This window comes from Rutilus rutilus (genome assembly GCF_951802725.1).
Source record: "Rutilus rutilus genome assembly, chromosome: 23".
Classification (NCBI taxonomy): Eukaryota; Metazoa; Chordata; class Actinopteri; order Cypriniformes; family Leuciscidae; genus Rutilus; species Rutilus rutilus.
The window spans coordinates 16835021-16861472 of NC_140233.1; the positions used below are offsets into that span (position 1 = coordinate 16835021).

At 37.2% G+C, this 26452-nt stretch overlaps 1 protein-coding gene across 3 annotated transcripts in view; it reads right to left on the reverse strand.

The window, feature by feature from the left end:
- The window catches only part of grm8b (glutamate receptor, metabotropic 8b), a 170145-nt gene that overhangs the window by 93224 nt on the left and 50469 nt on the right, over nucleotides 1–26452 (reverse strand). For 2 of the 3 annotated variants that reach the window (XR_014626003.1, XM_084397152.1), the window contains exon 3: nucleotides 13622–13838. Coding sequence is in view for 1 of the 3 variants with exons in the window: in XM_084397152.1 (XP_084253278.1) it covers nucleotides 13622–13838 (217 nt within the window). In the remaining 2 variants the exon portion in view is untranslated. Of the gene's footprint in view, nucleotides 1–13621; nucleotides 13839–26452 lie in introns of those variants that run through there. The other variant, XM_084397153.1, reaches the window with a different exon arrangement.

Below are 26452 nucleotides of genomic sequence, written 5' to 3' on the forward strand. Positions count from 1 at the left end.
CGTGAGGCTCCAGAAACTATGAATGGCTTATTAAAAGATCCCTCTGTGCCGCGACACTGTACCGAGAGCGGCGAGGCTCTGTTGAGGCCATTACGATGCTGCAGGTATCAGAAGTGTATCATTTACTCCGATTTCTACTGTATTTATACAAAGCTCATCTACACAGTTTCCTGCAGGCGAAGGGAAGGTTTCATCAGGTTTCATAGAGCCAGCGCTAATGTGAATAAATAATGTCTGAATTTTCATTTCTGGATCACTATTCCTTTCAACTTACTCCTTCCTTCCTCATTGTCCCCCCTCCCTTCATGTTCACTCTGGAATTCCCTGCATTTTTTTTTTTGTACTTCCTGCACATTTCTTGTTTCCGAGCATTACGTAATCACAGTGTTCGACGGAGACAGATCTACAGATCATATATAAAAGTCTAATTATGTTCACCAAAACCTAAAACTATAATGAGCAGCTGCCGGTAATTACCACAAACTCGAGACCCTCACAGAGTCATTGAGAATCTGATGCAAAACCACAAATGCCCTGAAGACCCACAGTAACAAGCACTGCAGATTTCCAAAGCCTGCTATCTTCTATAGGAGAAAAAAACAACAACTCAAGACTGCAGGGCTGCAAATCTGGTTATTTTATCTCACTCAGACAATGGGATTCAATGCAGGGTGGGTGTGTGTTGGGGGGGGAGTGTGGAATTCAATTTCTACCTCACAGGAGTCACCTCAAGCTGTATTTGCAGGTAGACTAAAACACTTCAATCCCAATCCCAAAGCGAGAGGTATATCATCAGATTGTGTTTATGGGAATGGCATAGAATTATGAATGCTTGATATATACTGTCTGTGGAGGCTTTACTTATTCTGCTCGCCTGATTGAAGTGCACTTTGGCTCATATGAAGCAAAGGTAGGCGGTATATGTTTGCTTAAATTGATTATGTGCAATAAATTAGTATAATATAAAAACAACAACCTTTAAACTATTCAGATTTGATCATATACCTGTATTTACAGTCACAATGAGTTTGAGCTACAGTATGCTTTTTCAAAACTACACAGTATTTATACATACATATTCTGTGTGTTTGTGTGTGTCTATGCGCTACAGTACAGTGCAACATTTGTACAGTGCAGTCATTAATGTTTTTGAAAGCAGCCTCTTATGCTCACTAATGCGGCATTTATTTAAACTGTAATCTTGTGAGATTTTATTACTATTTAAACCAACTGTTTTCTATCTGAATCTATTTTGAATAAGCAATTTATTCCTGTGTTTAAATCAGATTTTTCAGCATCATTACTCCAGTCTTCAGTGTCACATGATCCTTCAGAAATCATTCTAATATGATGATTTGCTGCTCAGGAAACATTTATTATTATTATTATTATCAATGTTGAAAACAGTTGTGCTGCTTAATATTTTTGAAACCATGATACATTTTTAGGATTCTTAAAGGAATACAAAGTTCAAAAGAACTGCATTTATTTGAAGAAATATTTTGTAACATTATAAATGTCTTTACTGTATTTTTTTTATTTTTTTTATTTTTTGCTATACTTTGTCCCTCTATATACTTGTCTTATGTTTCCTTCCTTTGCTTTTTCGGAAAATTTCATATAATTTTCTTTTGATTTCTTTGATTTTGATTTTTTTATTTATTTCCTTTGCCTTTTGTTATATTGTATCTGATGTTGTAAAGCACATTGGTCAGCTGTTGCTGTTTTAATAGATATATATATAAATAAACTAAGCTTGGAAATTGAAACAATACTTTAAAAATGCATCCTTGCTGAATAAAAGTATTCCTTTCATTTAAAAAAAGAAAATCTACCATAGCATATAACCCACACATTATGTAATACAGTGAGGAAAATAAGTATTTGAACACCCTGCTATTTTGCAAGTTCTCCCACTTGGAAATCATGGAGGGGTCTGAAATTGTCATCGTAGGTGCATGTCCACTGTGAGAGACATAATCAAAAAAAAATCCAGAAATCACAATATATGATTTTTTAACTATTTATTTGTATGATACAGCTGCAAATACGTATTTGAACACCTGTCTATCAACTAGAATTCTGACCCTCAAAGACCTGTTAGTCTGCCTTTAAAATGTCCACCTCCACTCCATTTATTATCCTAAATTAGATGCACCTGTTTGAGGTCGTTAGCTGCATAAAGACACCTGTCCACCCCATACAATCAGTAAGAATCCAACTACTAACATGGCCAAGACCAAAGAGCTGTCCAAAGACACTAGAGACAAAATTGTACACCTCCACAAGGCTGGAAAGGGCTACGGGGAAATTGCCAAGCAGCTTGGTGAAAAAAGGTCCACTGTTGGAGCAATCATTAGAAAATGGAAGAAGCTAAACATGACTGTCAATCTCCCTCGGACTGGGGCTCCATGCAAGATCTCACCTCGTGGGGTCTCAATGATCCTAAGAAAGGTGAGAAATCAGCCCAGAACTACACGGGAGGAGCTGGTCAATGACCTGAAAAGAGCTGGGACCACCGTTTTCAAGGTTACTGTTGGTAATACACTAAGACGTCATGGTTTGAAATCATGCATGGCACGGAAGGTTCCCCTGCTTAAACCAGCACATGTCAAGGCCCGTCTTAAGTTTGCCAATGACCATTTGGATGATCCAGAGGAGTCATGGGAGAAAGTCATGTGGTCAGATGAGACCAAAATAGAACTTTTTGGTCATAATTCCACTAAACGTGTTTGGAGGAAGAAGAATGATGAGTACCATCCCAAGAACACCATCCCTACTGTGAAGCATGGGGGTGGTAGCATCATGCTTTGGGGGTGTTTTTCTGCACATGGGACAGGGCGACTGCACTGTATTAAGGAGAGGATGACCGGGGCCATGTATTGCGAGATTTTGGGGAACAACCTCCTTCCCTCAGTTACAGCATTGAAGATGGGTCGAGGCTGGGTCTTCCAACATGACAATGACCCGAAGCACACAGCCAGGATAACCAAGGAGTGGCTCTGTAAGAAGCATATCAAGGTTCTGGTGTGGCCTAGCCAGTCTCCAGACCTAAACCCAATAGAGAATCTTTGGAGGGAGCTCAAACTCCGTGTTTCTCAGCGACAGCCCAGAAACCTGACTGATCTAGAGAAGATCTGTGTGGAGGAGTGGGCCAAAATCCCTCCTGCAGTGTGTGCAAACCTGGTGAAAAACTACAGGAAACGTTTGACCTCTGTAATTGCAAACAAAGGCTACTGTACCAAATATTAACATTGATTTTCTCAGGTGTTCAAATACTTATTTGCAGCTGTATCATACAAATAAATAGTTAAAAAATTCATACATTGTGATTTCTGGATTTTTTTTTTTTAGATTATGTCACTCACAGTGGACATGCACCTACGATGACAATTTCAGACCCCTCCATGATTTCTAAGTGGGAGAACTTGCAAAATAGCAGGGTGTTCAAATACTTATTTTCCTCACTGTATATAATTCAGTATGACAGTAAAGAAGCATTCACTATATGGTACCTATTAGACCAATCTCACAAGAAAACAACATCCGAATCTCTCAAATATCACTATCACAGCATGCAAGTACACAAACTTAACATTACTAATATCCACTTTGAATGTTAACAAACACTCAGTATATCACAACATGCTTGTGTTGCATTAATGGCAAATATCAACCTGAATGTGAACATTGAGTTATTTCATTTCACACAAAAACATGAAAAACTCTTTCACTCATTCACATGCAAACATAACCAGATTTCTCCAATGTAAATGGAAGACTTGAGCACAAACTAACAACCTGTGGTGTCATGAAAGCATCTTAAACCACCTTCTGAGTTGGTTTCTTTCTTATCTGTCTCGAATGCATCTTTGAGGATATTTGTACTTATGGTACACGAAGAACCTTTATAACTTTTCAACTGCACAAAAGATTTTTCATAGTTGAAAAAAGGGTTCTTTAGATGTTTAAAATGTTCTTTACACTAAGAACTGTTCACAGAGAACCAAAAAATGGTTCTTCTGTGGCATCACTGTAAAAAATACACTATTTTTATTGTGTAGTTAGGGGTTCATTGCTTTGGAGTCAAAATCTGTCGCGTTTTAGGAAACAGGATCACTGAATATGTTCTTTGAAACTCACAGTGTCCTTATATAGTAACACATGTGGATTCTCAGTTTTGAGAATGAACAGTTGATTTCCCTCAACTGTAAGCCAGTGAAGTCTAGAAATGTGAAACCCAGCACACTCCCTTATCTCACAGTAAAACCTGTATTTGTTTTTGCAATTTACCTCAGCAATGATATTTTGACCCCATTCTCAGGCTCCTTGGCCCCTACGGTCTGCCATGACTAAAGCCACTGAAGTGGAACAGCAGCTCAGGGGACCTGCTTTAAGTGTGTGTGCTGAAAAATGCCTCTTTAGTAGGTTTTCATCCATTTCTTAAATGTGAATAGTGAGATCCAGATGGGCTGACGAGCAGTTTGGCGAAAAATGCTAATGAAATGTTTTTTTTTCCAGTTTGATTTCAAGGCATCACAGATAAGAAATCATGCATTCCTCAAATCTTCAAACCTCAAACCTCTGCAGTTTCATAAATGTGTCATTTGTGTCAATTTTAAGTGGATTCAGATGTAGATTAAATGACCTGCATGATATTATGGAGTGTTGAGGTCATTGCATATTAACCGCTCAATTAATATTCAATGACCCCGGTATGTTACTGTACCTCAGATCCACAGTGTTTCCATCAAGGCTTTATGTGCTACGAGCACACAGCAAGATGAATGACAAAAAACACCTGTATTGACACATAATCTCATTATGTCGGCCCCTGAGTTTACTGATCAATACCAATAAATCATTCAAAAGAACATAACACAAAACTCTTTTACTTCAAGCTCCCCAGATAAGGGTAGCAATTTTAAGATCTTAAATTTGTTACACTGAAGTGTGCAATGTGTCAGTCAGTCAATACTATCGATTTGAATTAATCCAAAAGACAAGGTCAGAATTCTTGACAGTTTAAATGTTTCAGAGCTTGATGCATTTTCCAACTAATTTCTTTTTTAAAATCCAATTACAATATAAAAGTAGCAGTTTCATCTATATTGATACCTTCAAACACACAGTGCTTTTAGAATTGAAACCCAAGGTTGGAGCTGTGGTTTAGTGGTTAGTGCTCTGGTGCTCATCTTGGAAATTAAGGTTTGAATCTAGCCTGCATTATATTATGATTCCATTCTTCACAATCATTTCCAGTCTGCTTTTTTTTTGCTGTCAACAAAAGGCAGCAGAAGTTCAAAAAGAAAAGAAAAATGAACTATTAGATAAGAAATGAGAGCATGAGATGAAGGTTTGTGATCATAACTCAAGCTGGGCAACTTTTTATTCCTGTGAAGACACAGATTTGAGACTTTGCCTCATCTTTTGTAGCCATGGTTCTGGCACTTCTTTCTGGCAGTGCATTTTCACAGTAATGGAATAAACTGTCAAGAAGAAACAGCAGATTTCAGATTTGGAAGAACTTCCAAGCAAAACGGTTTACGAACCAATTGTCTGAAATCTGATCACTGCTAGACAATCTCATTTTGGCACTCTGCTGCCCTCTGTGGATGGAATGAAAAGCAGAAATCAAAATTGTGTCATCATTTACTCAAACTCATGTCGTTCCAAACCTTTATTTCTTCAGTGGAACACAAAGAGAGAAATTAACGAACCATCATTATAAAAGTAGTTAATACATCTCAACTTCCCTTGAGAATCATGGGAATTTGACGCAGTGAGTCAAATTGAGTCAGTGACTAAATTTTGGATTGGAATTAGTGAAAAAAGAAAGTTTCAATAATCATTCTAATTCTATGAGAATATGGAAGTCCCCACCACAACTATAACAACAACGACACAGAGGAACGAGATCACTAGAATCTTTTTCAGAAGAATTTTTTTGACAGCCAATCAGAATCCATTCTGCTTTAAAGCACGAGCATTTAAAGTGGCGGACGGCAAAACTGCAGCGCGTACTTATAAACCCAACGTTATTGTCTGTTGGTGTGAATGCTATAGTTATCATTATAGTTATCATTCTTGGTGTAAATTGGCCTTTAGACCGGTTTTGTGAACTAGATCAACTGATTAATTGAAAAGATCCGAATCCAAATAATGATTTGTTCATGAATTTGCAGTGAATAATTTCAAAGTTTTGATCCATTCCTCACACAAAGCTATCGCTGTGTTTCAGAAAACTGGGTGAGTAAACGATGACGGAATAAATCAAAAAGTTTTGAGAACTATCCCTTTAAGAGGAGAAGAGTTCATTAGGTTTGGCAGATGGCGCCAGTTGGCTCATCAATCTGTTTTATGGGAGACCGATAGGACGAACAGATGCATAAAACTTCTCTGAATCTTCAAAGGTGAAAAAGAATGAGAGAAGTTGAAGAGATTAATCTAAACTAATGAGATCACCAGACTACGGAAATCATTAATGCAATGACATCCTCACTAAATGGCTGTTAGTAATTTTCAGAGAATGGAAGGTTCAGCTGAGGTGGTTCTGGGCAGGGCTGAATTTCATCTCACTTTAACATTATGTAAATTCCTTCTTAATCCATGACGGCTTATCCCAGCCAATGAGGTCAGTGACTTTGCATCCCGGGTGAAGATTTCCACTATAAAACTGACACGCAGAGAGAATCTTCATTATATCTTGGGTTCCTACTGTTGTAACAGGCTCATTAAGCATCTTTAACATGAGGGAAAAGACGTCTGCTCAGAATCTGTAGGGGGGATTTTGAATAACAGGCTCCAGCCTCTGTTACCTGTGGTGATACAGCAGGTGTGGATAACTGATTATAAGACCGGCATTTCACAATAGCATGCTCAGCAAAGAGGAGAGAGACATCCAGCTATGTACTTTTGATCATCTTGGGACAACCAAGTAGGGAACAGGGCGACACATAATGGGCGCATTGCTTCAGGCGCAGTGTGGAAGAGACGGGATATGAAGGAAACCAGAACCTGATGTGCTTGTATGTTTGAAAACTGAAGTCTCTTACTAAAATTCTCCGGTTCCCCTGAGGTGACTTGGGTTGTGCAATCTTAGCTTGGCTTGCTTTAAATTTTGAGCTAGAATTCAAAGGTGAAACGATAATGTGAAACAATACTATGTGAAAAGTGATGTGTTTGGTTTAATGCTGGTATTGCTCTGTTTGTTTGAGATTCCTGACCTGCCTGGCATAGCAACAGTAGTTCAACCAATGGTGTGAGTCTGGGCGGAGCTATTTGTTGCTGTGACCAGTGGCAGATGGAGAGTTAGTAGAGAGCACTTCACCTTTAAAGTCCCCATGAGCCAGAAGTTGCAACTACTTTATTTCAGTGTTGTGACGTATTTCCAAGTGAACCAAGTGGATTTTATTTTAGCGCTCCTCCTCTCCATCCCTTGCTCATAGCAGACTGACGGTTGAAGGGAAGTTGTTAAGGATATTCAACCCAAGCCGTCAAACTGATGCGATCAAAGAAGGAACGCCATTCCAGAGCGGAAGCAAATTTTCCGATTTTGATTAAAGATTACCACGACAAACAATTTTTTTCTGTGCATTGACTTGCACTGATTAATTGTTCACCACAAGACTAGTAATGTGCGCAAACAGAGTAAATAGAGTCCATTTTGATTTCATGACGACTTTAAAGGGGTAGTGTCATGATTTAAATCATAATCACATTCTTGTAGTTCCAAACTTCCAAACTATTGCTTTAAAGGGATAGTTCACCCAAAAATGAAAATTGTGTCATTAATTCCTCACCTTCATGTCGTTCCAAACCATAGACTGTAAAAAAATATGGACGTAGTGTCCATGACGTCACCCGTAGGTTTCTGAAGACCGTTTTTGAAGCCTAAAGTGGCCGTGGCTGACCGTCGCTGTTACGACTGCTCCGAGACACGAAGGTTGAGGATCCAAATGCAGCTTTATTAAGGGGCAATCCAGACACGTAATCCAATAAACAGGTAGTGATGTTACGTCTGACACCGACGCTCCGAAGCTTGCTTCAAACTCGAACGGTCCTTGCAATGAACCACTGCTTCGGAGCTTGTATCATTACGTCACTAGTCACGTGAAAATGACTTCTGAAGCAAACACACTGGTTCACTCCTGTAGTAAACCACCTGAATGCTTTGACAGCCCAATCCAGTGTTGACAGGTTTGAAACCTGGCGGCTGTATTTCTTATAAAAGTGAAGGTAAAAAAAAACTATAGAAACCATTACAGAAATTCTATTGGATTTAATGGTTTTCATGGGAATTTTATTGGTTGTAATGGGAATTATAGTGGTCTCTGTGGGTCTACTGATATGTGTAATTGGGTTGTATTGGTGGGGGCATTAAATCCTAATGGAATATGTCCCTAACACACTACAAAAAAGAATAATGTAGTGGTTTAAATGGTAAAAGCCAATGGTTCCTATTTTAATATAAACCATTAGAATTTCTGTGATGGTTTCCAACTTTTTTTTAAGCTGGTCTGATCTTCCGTCCTTGTCTAAAGAAATAATTACACACACACATCATGTTTTATTATCAAGGTGAACACATGAAATTCATCAGTATCTGTAAAATTCACCTACATAACTGAGTTTCACAGCACTAACACTGTTTCAGCTTTGATCGCCTCGGTAAAAACACGTAATAAACGGGGCGTTACTTGCATTTTATGGTTGTCAGCTTTGTTGCATTACATTTACTTCACCAGGAGATGGTGCTGCAATTTCTATCTGAATGAAGCTTCGAGTAATGAACCATTTTCGACACAATTGTATCAGAAAGCAATAATGCTTCGAAACGCTTCATTTGGCCATCACTATAAACAGGCAATGGGTCAAAACACAGATAGACAGTCCAAACAAACAAAACAAAACAAGACAGGCAGGGGTCAGAGGCAAGAGAGTAATCCAAGGAACAGGCAAGAAATCCAAAAACCAAGAGACAACAAAACCAGGGAAAACCGCTCAGAAGTGCAGTGTAAGAACATACAAAACTTCGCAGTGAGTAATGGGGTGAACCAGGCTTATATGGGGTGGACTAAACAAGATGATGAGATACAGGTGAATGTGATAATGAGTGCTGATGAGTCCAGGCAGAGAATGATGGGAGATGTAGTCTGTGAGTGAACATGAGAGTCTGGTGTGGAGTGCCCTCTGGTGGCTCTCAAGGGCACTCCAGCTGGTAACCGTTACAGTCGCCATCTTGGTAGCGCGTCACTCCCGAATTTATTTATTTTTACAGTCAGACAATTAGCTGAGGTACCGTGACGGCTAACAAACAGCAGACAAACGGCTAATGATGACTAATGACCACTGCAGCGGGAATCCACCTGTCACTCAAAAGTGGACACCCTTAATTATGCAGAAATTTAAGGCTTAATATAATTTAAATGGATGAGTTATAAAAAAAATTCACCCCCCTCACAGTTGTCATGAAGGGCAAAATTAGCTGTATAGACCAAAGCCACTTTTTGCTCCAGGCTGTAAACATGTTTTTTTCTGCTGTAAAGCTGGGCATTTCAACATGGGGGAGATGCAGATTTGACTCACTTTTGCAGCCAGCCTCAAGTGGCCAGTTGATGAATTGCCGTTTAATTCACTTCAGTGTTGGTTTCAAGAGAGAGACAGGGAGGTTGCCGCTTGTTCCAAACCCATAAGACTTCCGTTCTTCTTTGGAACACAAATTAAGATCTTTTTGATGAAGTCTGAGAGCTTTCTGTTGACAGCTACGCAACTGAAACTTTGACGCTTCAAAAAGTTCATAAAGAGATTGTAAAACTAATCCACATGAATCGGGCGGTTCAGTCCAAATTTTCTGAAGAGACGCGATGGCTTTATATGATGAACAGATTGAACAGATTGAATTTAGGCTTTTATTCACATTCAAATGAATGAATACAATTTAGCTTTCTTTCAATTCTATTGGAATTTGTCATTTTAAATTCTCTCACAGGAGGGGATGCCCATAAAACAAGAAGACACAAGCAAACTATCCCAAAAATGACCATGAACACTCTGCTGATTTGGACAAACCATGCCTGCTAAATGGATAGTCACAAATATATTTGAAGGGTTTCCAAACAGGAAATATTAGCAAAGTCAAACAGCACAACACTGATCGCAATATTAGTCTTCTGTATACAGTACACCAGATGAACAGCAGGAGAAAGTCACACACACAGTTTCAGTTTCTCCAATCATGTAACAAGATCACTCAGACTGATGAGACATCTCAGAGAGACAGATTGTACCGTTTTAAATAACTCATGACGGCAAACCAAACATGAATGGGCGCGTGGTTGTTCCCAAAGGAAAGCGAGTGTTTGTTTTCCCCTTCCATAAAACCGCTATTTTATCTGGAGCAGCAAATTACATATTGCTGTCATTTTTCATCATTATTGTTGCTTATGCACCATTTACATAGAGATTGCATTGCCTTGCTAGTGAGAACGGCCTCCTAAACACTACAGTAATGATGTAGTGGGGTTTCAAATGATGTAGAGGGTCACTTTGCCACGCTGCAAGGCTCCACTGCATGCCAATCAGGCACAAAAACGAAAATTAATAGCATCTGGTTACTGCTTGTTTATTCAAGAGTATAATTAACTGCCAGTTATTAGTGTTCTGGAGACAGTTTCGTTTTTAACTCATGATAAGGGGCACATTTCAAATGCAAGAAAGTGAAGATTGTGTCAAAGGCTGATTTGAATAGAGTACATTATGAATTTTCCGTAATGACGTTGAGTCGATCTTTATGTTTGACCTTTGAGGGGGGAAAAACACACAATAATTATAAACGCAAGTACAAATGTTCTTTATGTAATTGGCTGTTATGACGGATAAAGCAGTGTCAAAAAATACTTCTTTAGTTCACTTCCGTATTTGACTTTATCTTTTGATATTAAGTGCAAAGACCAATCACCAAATACAGTTAAACAGCGGATTTGAACAATAAAGCTAAAGAATCCAGCAGTTTTATGATTTCACATATTTTCTACAGCCAAAACCAACAACCTGGTGGTACAGTACATGCTTTGCAAACAATGTTTTCTGATACAAATGCAATATCGTTTTATATTTTGGATATGCACGATTTCTTAAAGCAAGGGGTTTTACATTTTTTTAGACAGTAAATCTCCTTCCTAAAATGTAAACGCAGCTATATATTTTCATGAATAAGGACATAATACTGTGAAAAGCATTAAATAAGCATAAATATTATATTTTCTGGAAAATAATATATTTTGTTCCTATTAAGAATTTTATTGGGCCCAGTGAATAAAATAATTCGAATTAATCTCATAATTTACTAATAGACTTTAAAAGCAGATGGAAACAGTAATAATTATTTGACATTGTAATATTTATTTGACTTTTTTTATACCATTTCATGGACATTATAGTAATGAATCTAGTAATCATTTTTATAGAATAGAAAATCAAGTTTATAAATCGGTGCTCATAAATTTATATGGCCCTCTTTTCTCATACATTCACAAACCCATCCAGAATCTAAATATATATATATAAAAAAAAAGAACAAAAGAGAAACCGCTTATTTAATACTATACTGAAAAAGCAACATAATAGACTTTACATAACCCACAAGACAAAATAAAACCTGAAATTAAACTGTATTTCCTCGGTGTGCATGTCTAAATTTGTGTAAAATGATCATCATATAATAATCATATAAATAATATAAAATAAGAAATAATTAAAAAAATTATACGTTTTAAATAAATTAAATACATTTTTAAATGTTATGACTTTACATAAAAACATATTCACATTCTGCAAAGGTAAAATTGTGTGCATAACCGTATCAAATTACCATGGTATTACCATCTGACAAAACCACTGTACCATGGTCCGCCACAGCACTTTTCAGAGAAATACATAATCCTGTCAAAATCATATTAAAGCACCTAGAATTGTACATTCAGACAGCTGAGCACGTGCGCAAACACACACACACACACACACACACAGATAAACAAAGTTGATGAGCCTGGAGGAATGATCTTAATCGCTCACATGTGTCTCTTCCTTTAATTGTATTTCCATAATTACAACATAATTAACACGGCATGTCCATGTCTAAAATAATAAATCAATCACGCATCACGAGATGACCATGATGTGGTTTGTTACGATGCTCTTCTGGGATGTCGTGGCGAGTCCATTACTGGACATGTGCCTGTAATTATGTCTCTATATCAAAGCCCATTCTTCTTCTACTCTCTTTCTTTATTGATAAGCTTCTCTGTAATTGTGGTTTCCCCTGGACGTGTGCTAACAGTAATGCTCTATATTATTGCAGGCTTGTGTGGGAGGGAAAATGGGGAATGTGAGCCATTACTGCACGACCTGTGCGATGCAAAATGAAGTGAATTATGGGTTAACGGCAATAAGCAGAGAATTCCAAAGCAGTGTGAGCATGAATACAGATTTTCAGTTCTGGAGTGGCGAGTTCTTTGAGCCATACAAGGTCACGATTGAACCCTTTTTGTATCTTCTTCTAGCTTCTGACCTTCTTACCTCCTAGACTATTCATTTTTGTGTAAAATCGCTGAATAATGGACAACAAAACATGAGCTCAGCTCGACTTTGATGGCTCAGACTTGACAGAATGAAAGATGGGGGTTGAGGTTTTCAGATGTGTTCTTACAATATAGCCGTGTTTTTTTTTTCATGAGTTTTGACCTTTCTTCTGTTGAGATTGTGATTTCCTTCCATCTCTGTCAAGGCATGTAATTCAGTCTTGTTGTGTAGTCGTGATGTTTTATGTATAGCAATGCTGGTCAGCAAACTCGGAAAAAGCTTCGTGCCACAAATCAGTATGATGCAGTTTGTATTTTGCAATGTTTTGTCTAAGATCTTTTTGAAATGCATTAAAGCAGACATATCACAGAAAAAGGGTTTTCTTTTGCATATTTGCACTAAAAGATTTTGATTTTGTACAGTGAAAGCACCATCTACTATACTAACACAACCAGTCCAACCAGATCATTTACTAGAACTAACATACAGAAACAAGTTATTTATGAACCATCAAAATATTGACACACCATTTATGTATTAACATCTATTCAATAATGACCCTGATGAACGACAATGAGAATTACGCTCCAATAGAGGTAATTAAAACAGCACAAACAGCCTGTTTAAAGAAGTAGTTCATTTACTCATCTTCATCATTATTTACCTCATGTAAGACCAGTAAATAATGACAGAATTGTCATTTTTGGATGTGTTGTAGTTTTACATCACCATTTTCAGCCCATAAACACACACACACACAAGAAACGAATTTATGGACAAGAAAATGTCTCTAATATTATAAGTCAAGGGGAGTCAAGAAAAAAAAACAACTTAAAACACACACACAAAAAAACAATAAAAAATAAAATATAATATGCTGCAAAAGTGTAGACTGTATCCCAAAGCTACGTCGCACCTCTTGAAAGAAATTCAATTCAGACAGCCAACCAGCTGAGATCAGTGAAGCGAGACGTACATCAGAAGATAATCTGGAGCCCTCGTACAGAAACACATTTCAAAATGTTCACTGGAAGCTTACCAGATTCTCGTGAGATCTGAACGAATGCCTCCACGCCGCTCTCTCCATAATTCCCCTCAGATGCCAGCGTGGAGACGTAGTTCCAGCCCATGGCGGTCACAATGTCCAGCATGGCTTGGGCCTGGTAGGAGTCTGGCGGCACAACCCGGGAGAAGAAGTCGTAGCGGGTGTTATCGCTCAGCTCCGGCGCTGTGGATGCATAGCTGATCTGAGGGATCTGTTAAAGGGGAGAGAGAACAATCTGTTATGCAGGAAAGATTTTTAAGTGAGTCCTGAGCCAGAAATAGAAAAGTTCTTAGAGAGGACCTATTAAGTCTTGGTTTTGTTTTTGGGGTCCATTAGAATATGTTTCAAACTTCATTTTTCACATATTTTACATTGTTGCATCACCTCTCTTCTCTGTCTGTCAGTAACACTCTGTTTTGTTCCTGTCTCTATGAAGCCCCTCCTTCCGAAAAGCACAATATGCTCTGATTGGTTGACTGGATCAGTGTGTTGTAATTGGTCAACCGCTTCAAGCGCGTTTCGGAAATGTCACAGCCCTTACCGTAACCGCGAGTTTAAACACAATACTAACTAACTCAACCAGGTTCGACCCTTTTTTTGAGCATGCCTTGAGCGGGAATTATTTATTGTGATGTGTTTGTTCCCTGAAGAAAACTCGAGACTACAATCGAGGCGTTTTAGGGAGTTCAGAAACATAAAACCGTAAATCATTTAGGGGTGAATTCAGGTTGATTGGGACTCTTTTTGTCATTGAGATGACTGGGAAAAAGTGTCCCAATCAACCCGGATTCATCCCTATAAACCTACGCCAACACAGCAGAATACATCAATAGGTTTCAATTGGTTTCTAAATAGTACATTGCTATCGTAAAGAAGTGGCCAAATAATATTAAGTGGACATTTGAATTAAACGTTTTGTCAATATTAAACATGGATTTGATCATGCTGTATGTGTAACAACAACAATCGCCAGGCCATTGGCGCCCTCTGTAGGCATTTGTTATAATATGTAATGTACACAAGTTGATTATGTTTATATTCTGTATGTTACATTATGTATTTTAAAAGTATTGTTCAATAAAACCATATGATTAATTGATACTTTATTGTTATTGCCTCATTGTTGTTAAATATGTATTTTAAGTCATTTTAAAGGCTGTTGTTCACTTAGGTTTATTTTTATTACCACAAAATCTATTATCCGATTACTCGATTAATCGTCAAAATAATCCACCGATTACTCGAAAAAACGCCTGAGATTAGTTAAAACATTTCAAAAATGCACCTGCATTGCTTTGCATTTTGTGACTATGAGTCAAATAAAAGATAATTTTTCCCGTCATATATTTCCACCATTTTTTTTGGTTTTCATAATGTTTTTTTTATTTCAAAACATTTGCGTACTCCTGAGAAACTTTGCAGTCAAAAGTTTTGCGAGTGAACGCAAAGTTTCTCGGGGCATTGCAAACATTTTGCGAGGGAACGCAAAGTGAACGTAAAGTTTCTTGGGGGAACGCAAAACATTTGGGAGAGAACACAAAAGCATTTCCTCTTAGCTCCTATTTTTTTTCCATCAATATTTCCCTTTAGTGGCTCCACACTAAGAAAGTTGAAAATATAACAAAGCATAATAGGACCCCTTTAAGAGCAAGGTAGAAAACAAAACTTTCAGCCCCAAAAGAATCAAATGTTGACTCTTTTACAAGAGTTAATCATTCAATTCTGCCTGAAGCTAAATGGAAAATGCACAACCATTTAAAGCACGCAAAGGTGGAGAGATACATGCAACCCTCCGAAACCGCTTTAGCCCAAAGCTATTGATGCAAAGGACTACCAACCCGTGAGGTGACGCAAAAGGTGAAACAAGACCAGGTAACGAAGACAAATCAGTACGTGTTGTGGTAGGAAGAATCGAGGTGAAGCCTGCCAGCGGGCAAGCTGGGTAATGGCTTCTTGTGGCGATTGACGGTGTGATTGATTTCTCCTCAGCCAAAAGGCCAGGCTGTCAGCCAGAGCCCCAGAGGCTGCGCTCATCAGCATTCATTGCAACAACGGCACGGGAGAGAACCGGCCCGCAATACAAATGCCACTCACTGGCTGGCGAATCGGGGTACCGGCGCTTTTTCACCCGCAACCCTTGTAAATACAAATGTCACGGATGTGTTGACATGCCTGTGAAACAGATGCGTGTGTAGGGTTTTGTGTTATTTCTGGGGAGTGTTATATCAAAGGTGCAGCACGTATGGGCAAATGCCAAAACTAGACTTTATTCACACCTTAAAAATAAACATTTTGTCTCATGATTATCAGGTGTTAAATGTGTAAAAAAGATCCCCTAGATTAAAGGACCGTTCTAGGTTAAAGGCAGGTTTGTTCCAGAAACATTTTTTGTTATGCAGGTTGAAAGTCTCTTCACATCCCAATAGCAATCACTAAGTTATGGTCTAAATGTATTTATATGTATATAACTTCTGCGGAAGGCACAGGACCATAAAATGTTCGTCCAATCATTGCATTCGGACCGAATGCAATGATTGGACAAACATTTTATGGTCCTTCACCCACGTAATTTCATCATTTTCTTTTTTCTGCGAAAAACAAAAGATTATAAAACATACAATTTTTTATAAAACTACTTTTGTCCACATTGTCTATCACTGTATGGACAAAATAAAAGGCAAATTTCAAAATATCTTGGGTATGACTACAAGGTTTTCAGCCAAGTTTTGATCATGTTGAAAATTTAGAGGCCTTATTCATTTGAGTATCAAATTTGACTAAGGCAGTTAAAATGTTTGAGCACCATAATAAATGTTAAAATAATTCAAAGAAGGAATTATGCTAGTAACTCATAATCAGAAGTGTATTCACTTATAAACACTGTCCCACTCCCACATCAAAAAGAATAGACAACTTTATTGATCCTTTTTTTAACTTAATAATTAATGTAAGTGTACTCACAAAAACAAAAGCTACACATTTCTGCTTTAAGCCCCATAGAGATCCATTACTTCAAACACATTTTTCTTCACTTGCTATCAAAAGTCAGATTCATTCAAATGTGATTTTTGTTTCAAATCTTTTCACATGAAATAACATGGTTTCACTTGCATATTTCAAGCTTTAATGCCATCTTCATGTCGAGCGATTACCATGCGCACATGAAATTCTTATGTTTTTCCGTTCATCAGAGAAAGGCATTTTGGATGGTGCATGGAGTTACTTTTAAAATAAGGCAGACTCTTTAAAACGGTTTAAACTCTACCCTGAAGTTTCGCTCCGGAACATTTCATTCAGCAGCTCAAGTGAATGACAGAAACTTTAAGTAGCTCAAGAGAGAGAGACTGAGTCTCTCTCTGCCTGTTCAATTGCCTCCTTTCAGAACTCAGCCCACAGTGTTTTGAATTTTGCTGCACAGTAAAGGTTAGACTCAGAAATGATGCCTGTAGAACTTAATTTCACGCTCATGTTTCCTGTTTAATAAAATATTACAGACCCACAAAAGAGATGCACAGAAGACTAAAAACCTAAGACTTTTCAAAGCGGCCATGAGGGAAATCAAATGTGATACTTTCCATAAAATAATATATTATCGCTGATGGGGAGAAACAAATTAACCCTCATCAGCACAGCAATAATATTTCCTCATACAATGCAATTCAGAAATGCATAATAGTGTGAAATTTCCATTGTAAAGTACATTGAGTTAAGAACCCGTAACTCTTTGGATTACTTTAGATTCGAGAAAGTTTGTTGCATGAACTGTGCATTTTTGCCAGGATTTACTAGTTTCCTTAAAATGAAATGTGATAAATATAAGTTATAGTTATAGACTACACATCTATATATATTTATAGGTTTAAATAAAATGTGTTTATTATAAGATACAATAAAAACAACTGTACATCAAACCACTCTTTTCTTGTTAAAAAAATGAACTTGATTTTCAACAGTCTCTGAGAAACATGTAACTTATTTAAGCCAAGTAATAAACTTGAATACTTGAACAATGAATAAATAATTATTACTTTAATCCATCTATTTAAAAAATCCACACCATTTGAATATCACAACATAGATGTCTGTCAGAAAAGATCACGCACAATACACGTTAGTGTATATAGCGTAAATATGTAAATAGTGTCACATTCCTTGTTTGTGTAATAAAAAAAAAAATACACTGTAGTATTTACAAGAAGTTCCAGGGAGTACAAGCATTTCCTGGAAAACCCACTCAACTGGATGTTTTGCCTGAGCAGCCAGAGACGTTAACATACACACATAACGCACACGAGTATAAATGTGTTCTTCACTCGCTGAAATTGAATAAGAATGATCAGGGAACAGAGTGAAATAATTCACACTGCATGCTAAAGAGAATAAACGCCGATCCAATTGAAACACCTATTGTATGTTTGTATTTGTTTGTTATATTTTGACAGATTTTTTTAAATGCAAGAACTATGTATGTGATTCTGACATTCCTTATTTTAAAGGGATACTCCACTTTTTGGGGAAATAGGCTCATTTTACAACTCCCCCAGAGTTAAACAGTTGAGTTTTACCGTTTTCGAATCCATTCAGCTGATCTCCGGGTCTGGCGGTACCACTTTTAGCATAGCTTAGCTTAGATCATTGAATCGGACAGGACCATTAGCATCTCTCTAAAAAAAATGACCAAAGAGTTTCGATATTTTTCCTATTTAAAACTTGACTCTTCTGTAGTTACATCGTGTACTAAGACCGACGGAAAATGTAAAGTTGCGATTTTCTAGGCTGATATGGCTAGGAACTATACTCTCATTCCTGCGTAATAATCAAGAAACTTTGCTGCTGTACCATGAGTGCAGCAGGCGTAATGATATGACACAGCGTCATTTTTTTGAGAGAGATGCTAATGGTCCTGTCCGATTCAATGATCTATGCTAAGCTATGCTAAAAGTGGTACCGCCAGACCCGGAGATCGGCTGAATGGATTCGAAAACGGTAAAACTCAACTGTTTAACTCTGGGGGAGTTGTAAAATGAGCCTATTTCCAAAAAAAGTGGAGTATCCCTTTAATATAAAAAATATAAAAAAATTCTTGACTGATATTATTTTCATAATTTTGGCAATAGATGAACTGTTAAATGAGTGATTGTGAGAAGAGTCCCTGTAGCTGACTAATTTGACTCATATGCTGATGTAATATACATTTAATTTTCCAATAAAAGATGATACATTTTTACATGATTTGTTACATTACCCTATTGCAGATTTTGAGCCATACAATATAAAAACTCATGCGCACAGAAAGCCGCTTTAGACAGCGTGCCGGCCACATTGAGTTCTCTTTCCAGCTTGAATGGACAGAAACACAAAAGTACGCCAAAATGCCCACCTTGTCGAGTATCCTCGTAAGCACAGTCTTAAACGAGGTAAATAAAGTCTTAAATGACGGTCATTAATGTAAATCAAAGAACAAAAGACAAAGAGAAAATCACTACTGCTCTTGACTGAATAACTTTTGTAGCTTTAATGAGGATTCATCTATATTTAAATGATAATTTATGTAGTGAAGACTGTGAAGTGTTGATAACTTTATTTCCTAAAGATCAAATATTTAAAATCTACTGTCTTTATGTTGTTTCTACATTAATTTGGATATTAACTGTGAGATTATCACAATCTAAAAATATATTAAGAACTTTAATGTTATTTGCGATTAATTGTGATTAATATGTATATATATATATATATATATATTTCAATGTGATGAGGGGAAGAAAAAAATTAAAGGCTCTACAATATCAGAGTTATCTGTGTACTACATTTATGAGAATGTTTCTAGAACGCAAAGATGATTTGAAGCAATTGCAACACATGATTGCAGCATCAGCTACAACTGACGGCTGTGCAGACGGCAGGATCATTTCACTGTCTGTGGTTTTGCAACGAGTATGAAGGACAAATCAGACATTACTTTCGAGAGCTACTGTCATCTTCAGACGTCTCGGGCGTCTCGTGTCTGAGAGACGTGGAACCAGAGGAAGCGGAAGAAAGTCTTTTAGATTTTAAAGATTTCTCAGAGGATGTGTCATGTGTTTTGCACTATATTAGCTAAGTTCTCTGGCACTCCAGTTGAGTCTTACATATACCTACAACAGGAACAGAGTTATAAGTTGTATACCTCAACAGTGATCGCCCACTTTCTCAGTGGCCTTGGTTATAGCATTTTCATCATTCATTTCAAAAAGTCTCCAAGAGCTCTAAGCCTTGAACGAAACCAGCATGTTCAGAATAACAATTATGATATTTTCATATTAAACAAATATGTGCTTCAAAGTTAGTACAAGATACAAGACTGTGTACAAGTAAATCAAACTTAATTTTGAAAAGTTCAGAAATTAAATATCTAATGGAAAATGAGTGGAAATTTTACTTCTGAAACCTAACTATTGTACCCTGTTGAGATACTCATTGTTTTTGTGTCAGATAAATAATGTATTATATAAATGATGTAGAGTTGTGTTCAGAATTATTGGCACCCCTGGTAAATATGATCAAAGATGGCTGTAAAAAGAAATCTTCATTGTTTATCCTTTTGATCTTTCTTTTAAAAAATGTGCAAAAATCTAACCTTTTATTGAAGTAAAACAATTGAAAGTGGGGGGGAAATCACATTATGAAATAAATGTTGGTTATCCACAACACGTAGGCAACAATTATTGGCATCCCTGGAATTTTTTATTAGTTAAACATTCCCATTAATATTTAAATTTTTTAGCACACCAGGGTGACTAGAAGCATGAAATTGTCTAGCTATTGTCACAGTGTCTGGTTTGTGTTTCCCCGGGTGTCCACTAGAGGTCTCTTTCCCTTCCTGTCACCATTCACTCTGGAACCGCAATTCCCATAATCCTTTGTCTGTTCCCATCACTCGTGATTGCACTCAGCTGTTCCCTATCACAGTGTTAGTGTCTGTGTATAAATACCCTGTCTGTTTCAGTTCATGTCACGGAGTCATTGTTGTATGTCACGCTACACTCCTGAGGTCTGTTACAAGTCTGTTCTTGTTTTGTTTCTTGTTTATTTTGTGTATTTGTTATTGGACTGATTAAAATGGATTTCGACCCTTGCATGGATGACGAAGAATTGGATTGCCCTGATTATAATATTGCTACATTTGGATCCACCCATTTCTCTGTATTGTCCCGTGACAGATATGAATTTTCTGAATTTTCACAGGAGTATAAATAAGGAAACACAAAAGGCCAAATTCCATTAATCATCCATCACAATGAGTAAAACATTTTTTTATATATATATATATAGTTCTGATGTGCAGCAAAAGATTGTTGACCTTTACAAAATAGAAAGTGGCTGTAAGAAAATAGCTAAAGCATTGAAAATGACCATTTCCACTGTCAGGGCAATAATTAAGAAGTTCCAATCAACTAAAGATGTTACGAATCTGCCAGGAAGAGGATGTGTGTCTATATTGTCTTAATGCACGGTGAGGAGGATAGTTTGAGTGGCCAAGGACTCTCCAAGGATCACAGATGGAGAATTGCAGAGATTACTTGAGTCTTGGGTGTCAGAAAGCCTAAAAGAATATATCAAACAACCCCTACATCCCCACATGTTGTTTGGGAGGGTTTCAAGAAAAATCCTCCTCACTCCTCCAAAAACAAACTCCAGCATATTTAGTTGTCAGACACAACTGGATAAGGGGCCTGGTTCTGTGGTCAGATGAAACTAGATAAGAGCTTTTTGGCAGCAAACACACTAGATGGGTTTGGTGCAAACAGGGATAAAAAGTACCCCATGCCTACGGTTAAATATACCGCAGGATCTTTAATGTTGTGGGTCTATTATTTTGCTGGAGGTCCTGGACATCTTGTTCAGACATGGTATCATGGATTCTATTAAACTGATAAAAAATAAAAAAACCTGAACGCCTCTGCTAGAAATCTTATAATGGGCCGTGGTTGGATCTTCCATAAGGGCAACGATCCAAAACAAACACTGAAATCAACACAAAAATGTGTCACTGAGCACAAAATGAAGCTTCTGCCATGACCGTCCCAGTTTCCTGAACTGAACCCTATAGAAGATGAGTGGGCTGAACTGAAGAGAAGAAGCGCCAACATGGATCTGGGAATCTGAAGGATCTGGAGAGATTCTGTATGGAGGAATGGTCTCTGATCTCTTGTCAGATGTTCTCCAAACTCATCAGGCATTATAGGAGAAAACTCAGAGCTGTTATCTTGGCAAAAGGAGGTTGCAAAAAGTATTAATAAAAGGGTGCCAATAATTATGGCCAATGTGTTTTGGAGAAATAATGTGATTTCCCCCCCACTTTCAATTATTTTACTTAAATGAAAGGTTAGATTTTTGTGAATTTTTTGAATGAAAGATCAAAAGGATAAACGAATCAGATTCATTTTTACAGCCATCTTTGATCATATTTATCATGGGTGTCAATAATTCTGACCACAACTCTACATCTGTATTTGGTAGAAAGCATTAAGTAGTATTTATTTCATAATTTGAATTAGCTATTATCTTTATATTTTTAGTTTTCATTTTAATTTAAGTTTAAGTTTGAATAATTTTGTTATGTGCTTTTGTCATTTTTATTATTATTTTTTTTTTTTTTCTATTTAGCTTTGTTCTTATTATGACCGCCGCTAGCGTAACTAGCGAAAGCGGTCATTATAGGGATTGTCAAAGTTTTTTTTTTTTTTTTTTTTTGTCAATCTACTGAATTTTCTGTCAACGATACCAGGGACACCGAAACACCGGGGAACATGAAATTTGGTGGGCATGTAGCCCCACTAGATTTTTACGGAAAAATTTCGTTTGGTCCCCGGGGGCCACTCCCCCCCCGCGCTGGGCCCCCCCAAACCCAAAAAATGCAGTTTTTCCTAAATAACTACCTGAACCGTGGCACCGAGGATGAAGAAATTTTTATGGTATGTTGCTCTTAAGGGCCCACATCAACCTACCCCATAATCACTCATTAGTGATTTGCGCCCCTTCCTATAAAAAATGAAAATGCAATATTATTCTGCTTTAATCGCCCATATCTTCAGTTGAGATGTTCAGAACTGCACCATATTTCATGTGTATGATTAACTTGACATCCTCTGGGGGTATGCTAAGTTTCGTAGAATTTCATCCATGGGGGGGTATAAAATAAATTCATTTATGTGCACATTTAGTGACTGTACACTCATCGGCCTGTAGATGGTGCTGTTGAGCGAAGGGTTGCTGGTTTAGGATGATACTGTCACACACACACATGCAGGAATACAAACAAACGCAAGCATGCACACACACTGACATCCACACGCACAGACACACACACACAAACACACACGCGCACACACATGTACGCACGCATACATACACGCACAGACACACACACACACAGACACACACATACACAAACACACACACACACACATACACACACACACAGACAGACATGCACATACTACTACTTTTTTTAGGTATCAGCCATATACCCGATTTACCAATACCCAATGTGTTATGCTTGGGCAGTATACTAATGAGGTGGGTGGGACATGTTTCATGCCATGTTAGATCACATCCTGAGAGTCTACGCTTTCAGAAAATATATAGTTTATATAGTTGAATCAGTTTTCTCTTAATGGTACAGACCAAAATGTATTATGTGTACACTTTCTTCACCTAAATCCATAAAATCCCATTAATTTCAATGGGACATTTACTTAAGTGTTCTACTAGGTACAGTGGGAATGAGTTTAATTTAGTTTTGTTTTTGTTTAAAAAGCTGTTTGTTGTTACCAATGTAGCATGAAAAAGACTTGCTTGAACACAATAAGTGTGTTTTTGAAACTCATTTTTATAATACATTATGTAGGGAAAACCACTGTTATGAATGTGACATTTTCACATTACGGATGTTAAGTGTCTAAACTAATGACTTTTGATATAAAACTTAAATAGTAATAGCAAATAATTACAAAACTCGAAATTATCCATGATCCACAGGAATACTCCAGACAGTCTTTTAAAATATACAACGTATATACATAAACACGCAATACAGCCAAATTGCTCCACGTCATTTATTTTTGTGGAAAGCCAGTGCAGGCCTGAGCGACGGTCATATTTTGTACCGCCATGCGGTACATCTAGTTTATATATTTAATTTTAGCTTTTTATTTACTCTTTTTTTTTTAACAGTTTTAGTTAACAATAACAACACTGATCTGATACATAGCTACGTCATTCACTTGCACTGTAATACCTATTCAGTAAGGCAGCTTGACTGTAGCTTAATTTCTACTTCATGAATTATGAGTTGCTTGTAGTGTGGGATGCTACTTTTCAAAGGTTGGTCCATGGTGCTTTGAATTATTTGCAATAGACGCATCAACAAAAGTGAATGATGTGGAATTTTAAAGCTTCATACCTGATTTTTAAAGCGTTTTGTTTAACTGTTGTTATCTTTTTAATCTCTATGAAACAAAGCACACAGTCATCAGTGTTTGCCTCCATAATGGAGCTGTCAAATTGAGAAAATCCCTCACTGCTGATAGATTACATTCAGACAATACTAATTAACCTCTCTGAAGACCTTTATTTAAAACACTCGCTGCAAGAGAAGTGGACACAAATTGCCGCAGAGTGAGAGATGCTTGCGCTTAATCATTCACTCTTTCATTTTCCCTCCTTGGCCTTTTTTGACGCATACAAAAGTGCTCACATGCCATAATTATGTATTCGCCATCCTCAAAGGAAGTTTTATATAGCGCCGCAGAGCTACAAGTAGCTGACGGAGTAATTAATCTCACATTAGCATTAGCATGAGTTCCATCAGAAAGTTCCTAATGCTAAAATAAAGTCTGTGCTTTACATGATTCAAAAGAGACTTTACCATTATGTTCTAAAACATAAATCACACACCGTCATACCTCAAACATGCACTGTGTGCTTTAAAAACACAATGGTGCTAGCATGTAGCATTAGCACACTTCCTTTAGATCTGCATGAGGTGCTTCATTTTTAACAGGATTTAATTAATGACATCAGTTCTGGCAGCTAAGCTGTGTGTAAATATACACCAGGTTCATGGTCTTAATGCCATGCCACAATGGGAGCAGGTTTTGTCTACTGAGGTGATATTTATTTAGTAATCCTGATGTTTTCTCAGGTTGGCTTCATGCACGGCTACTGCTGTTTGATCTGAGGTACCTAGAGGAAGGTGCGCAAATGTCAGAGTTATTTGTTTGACAGACAGATGTCATCATCCTCCTCCTCCTCCAGACATCATGATGACTGAATATACATTCTATGTATGTTCGTCTAAATAATTTGTCACAACGTGACATTCAAAAGCATTAATAACAGGTCACAGCCATAGAGTCGCTGTTAGCGCATTAGCCAACGCTGCTTTCAAGTCTTCCTGAGACTTTCCTACTTCCAGGTTCTTATTTTATTCGTAAAGTTGACAATTTCTTTCTCTATTTTTCACTTACCAAAAAATACAGGACACTTTTTAGGGCTAGTGCTAGCAAATAAAGAGCAAAAGATGTGCATTATTTTCAGTGTTATTTTAGTATTTTATATACTTGCCTATTATTTAATGTTTGGAATTAGCTGTTGGTTTTGTTTTTTCAGTTTTCATTGTAAATTTTAGTCTAAGTTCTAATAGGTTTGCTATGTGTTTTTGTAATTTTTAATTATTATAGTTTTTTTTATATTTCATTTTAAATCATTTTAGTGATTTTAGTTCTCAACATAAACTTATTCATTTAGTGACTAATGAACCATTTCTAATTTTCATTTAAAGGTGCATTGCGCAACATTTCATGTTAAAAATACCCGTTTTTCTAACCCATACATGCTTAAACAATTGCCTGATGGGCTGAATGAGCCATTCTATGATCACTGCGATTGCCTCTATAATCCTGTACAGTAAAATAAATAAGAGGGATTCGGGTCGGAATCGACTGGGCGTGACGTCATGCGCGTTCACGCTCACCTGGCTATGTCTGGCAGGTTTGTGTATTCGCCGCCATTATCCGCATCAGCGAAGACAACTCAAGCAACTTTTGCAAAAGTAGAAGATGGATTCAAAGAGACCGGCTTCTAGTTCATCCCAAACCCCAACGCAAACTCCACGTAACCGCGTGCACAACTCTGGTTGCAGTTTCGTGTGTCGCCAGAAGGGGGCATAGTTCTGCAAAAACTCAGAGACTTGCGCAATGCACCTTTAAGTGTTTTATGTTTTTCATATTTATACAGTAGGCCTACTTTATTTTTTCAGCTTTACTCAAAGAAAAAAAAAAATCAATAGAAAAATTTATAATATCCATGCAGGCAGAAAATTACCAGTAAAAAAAACCAACAACAACAACAACAACAAAAAACAACACAATGCAAAGTATAATTCAGAATATGTGTAAAAGACCTGTGAGAAAAAAAACCCTTCATTAGGCGAAGAAAAAAAGAGTTGGCTAATGGCTTTTTGATTTTGAAATTAGGGTAAGTACAAAATTGTAAGTACGTCAGACACTTTATTAGCTAAAAATACTCATCAGCTATATAAACTCAATTATTCAGAGTTAAGTGAGCAAAATGTAACTAATAATTTAATCCTGCTCATTCTACTGGAACAAAAAGCGTATGAGGCTAAGGATTACAGAAATGTTTCACCCAGAATTTGTCTCTGGTTTCTTTCATGTTTAATTAGCCTATATGAACTTGCATTTTACAGCAAAACGACATAATTCACGATAAGCCTTGATTTTCCTTCACTCAGATGCTGGTATAGAGCTTGAAATGCCC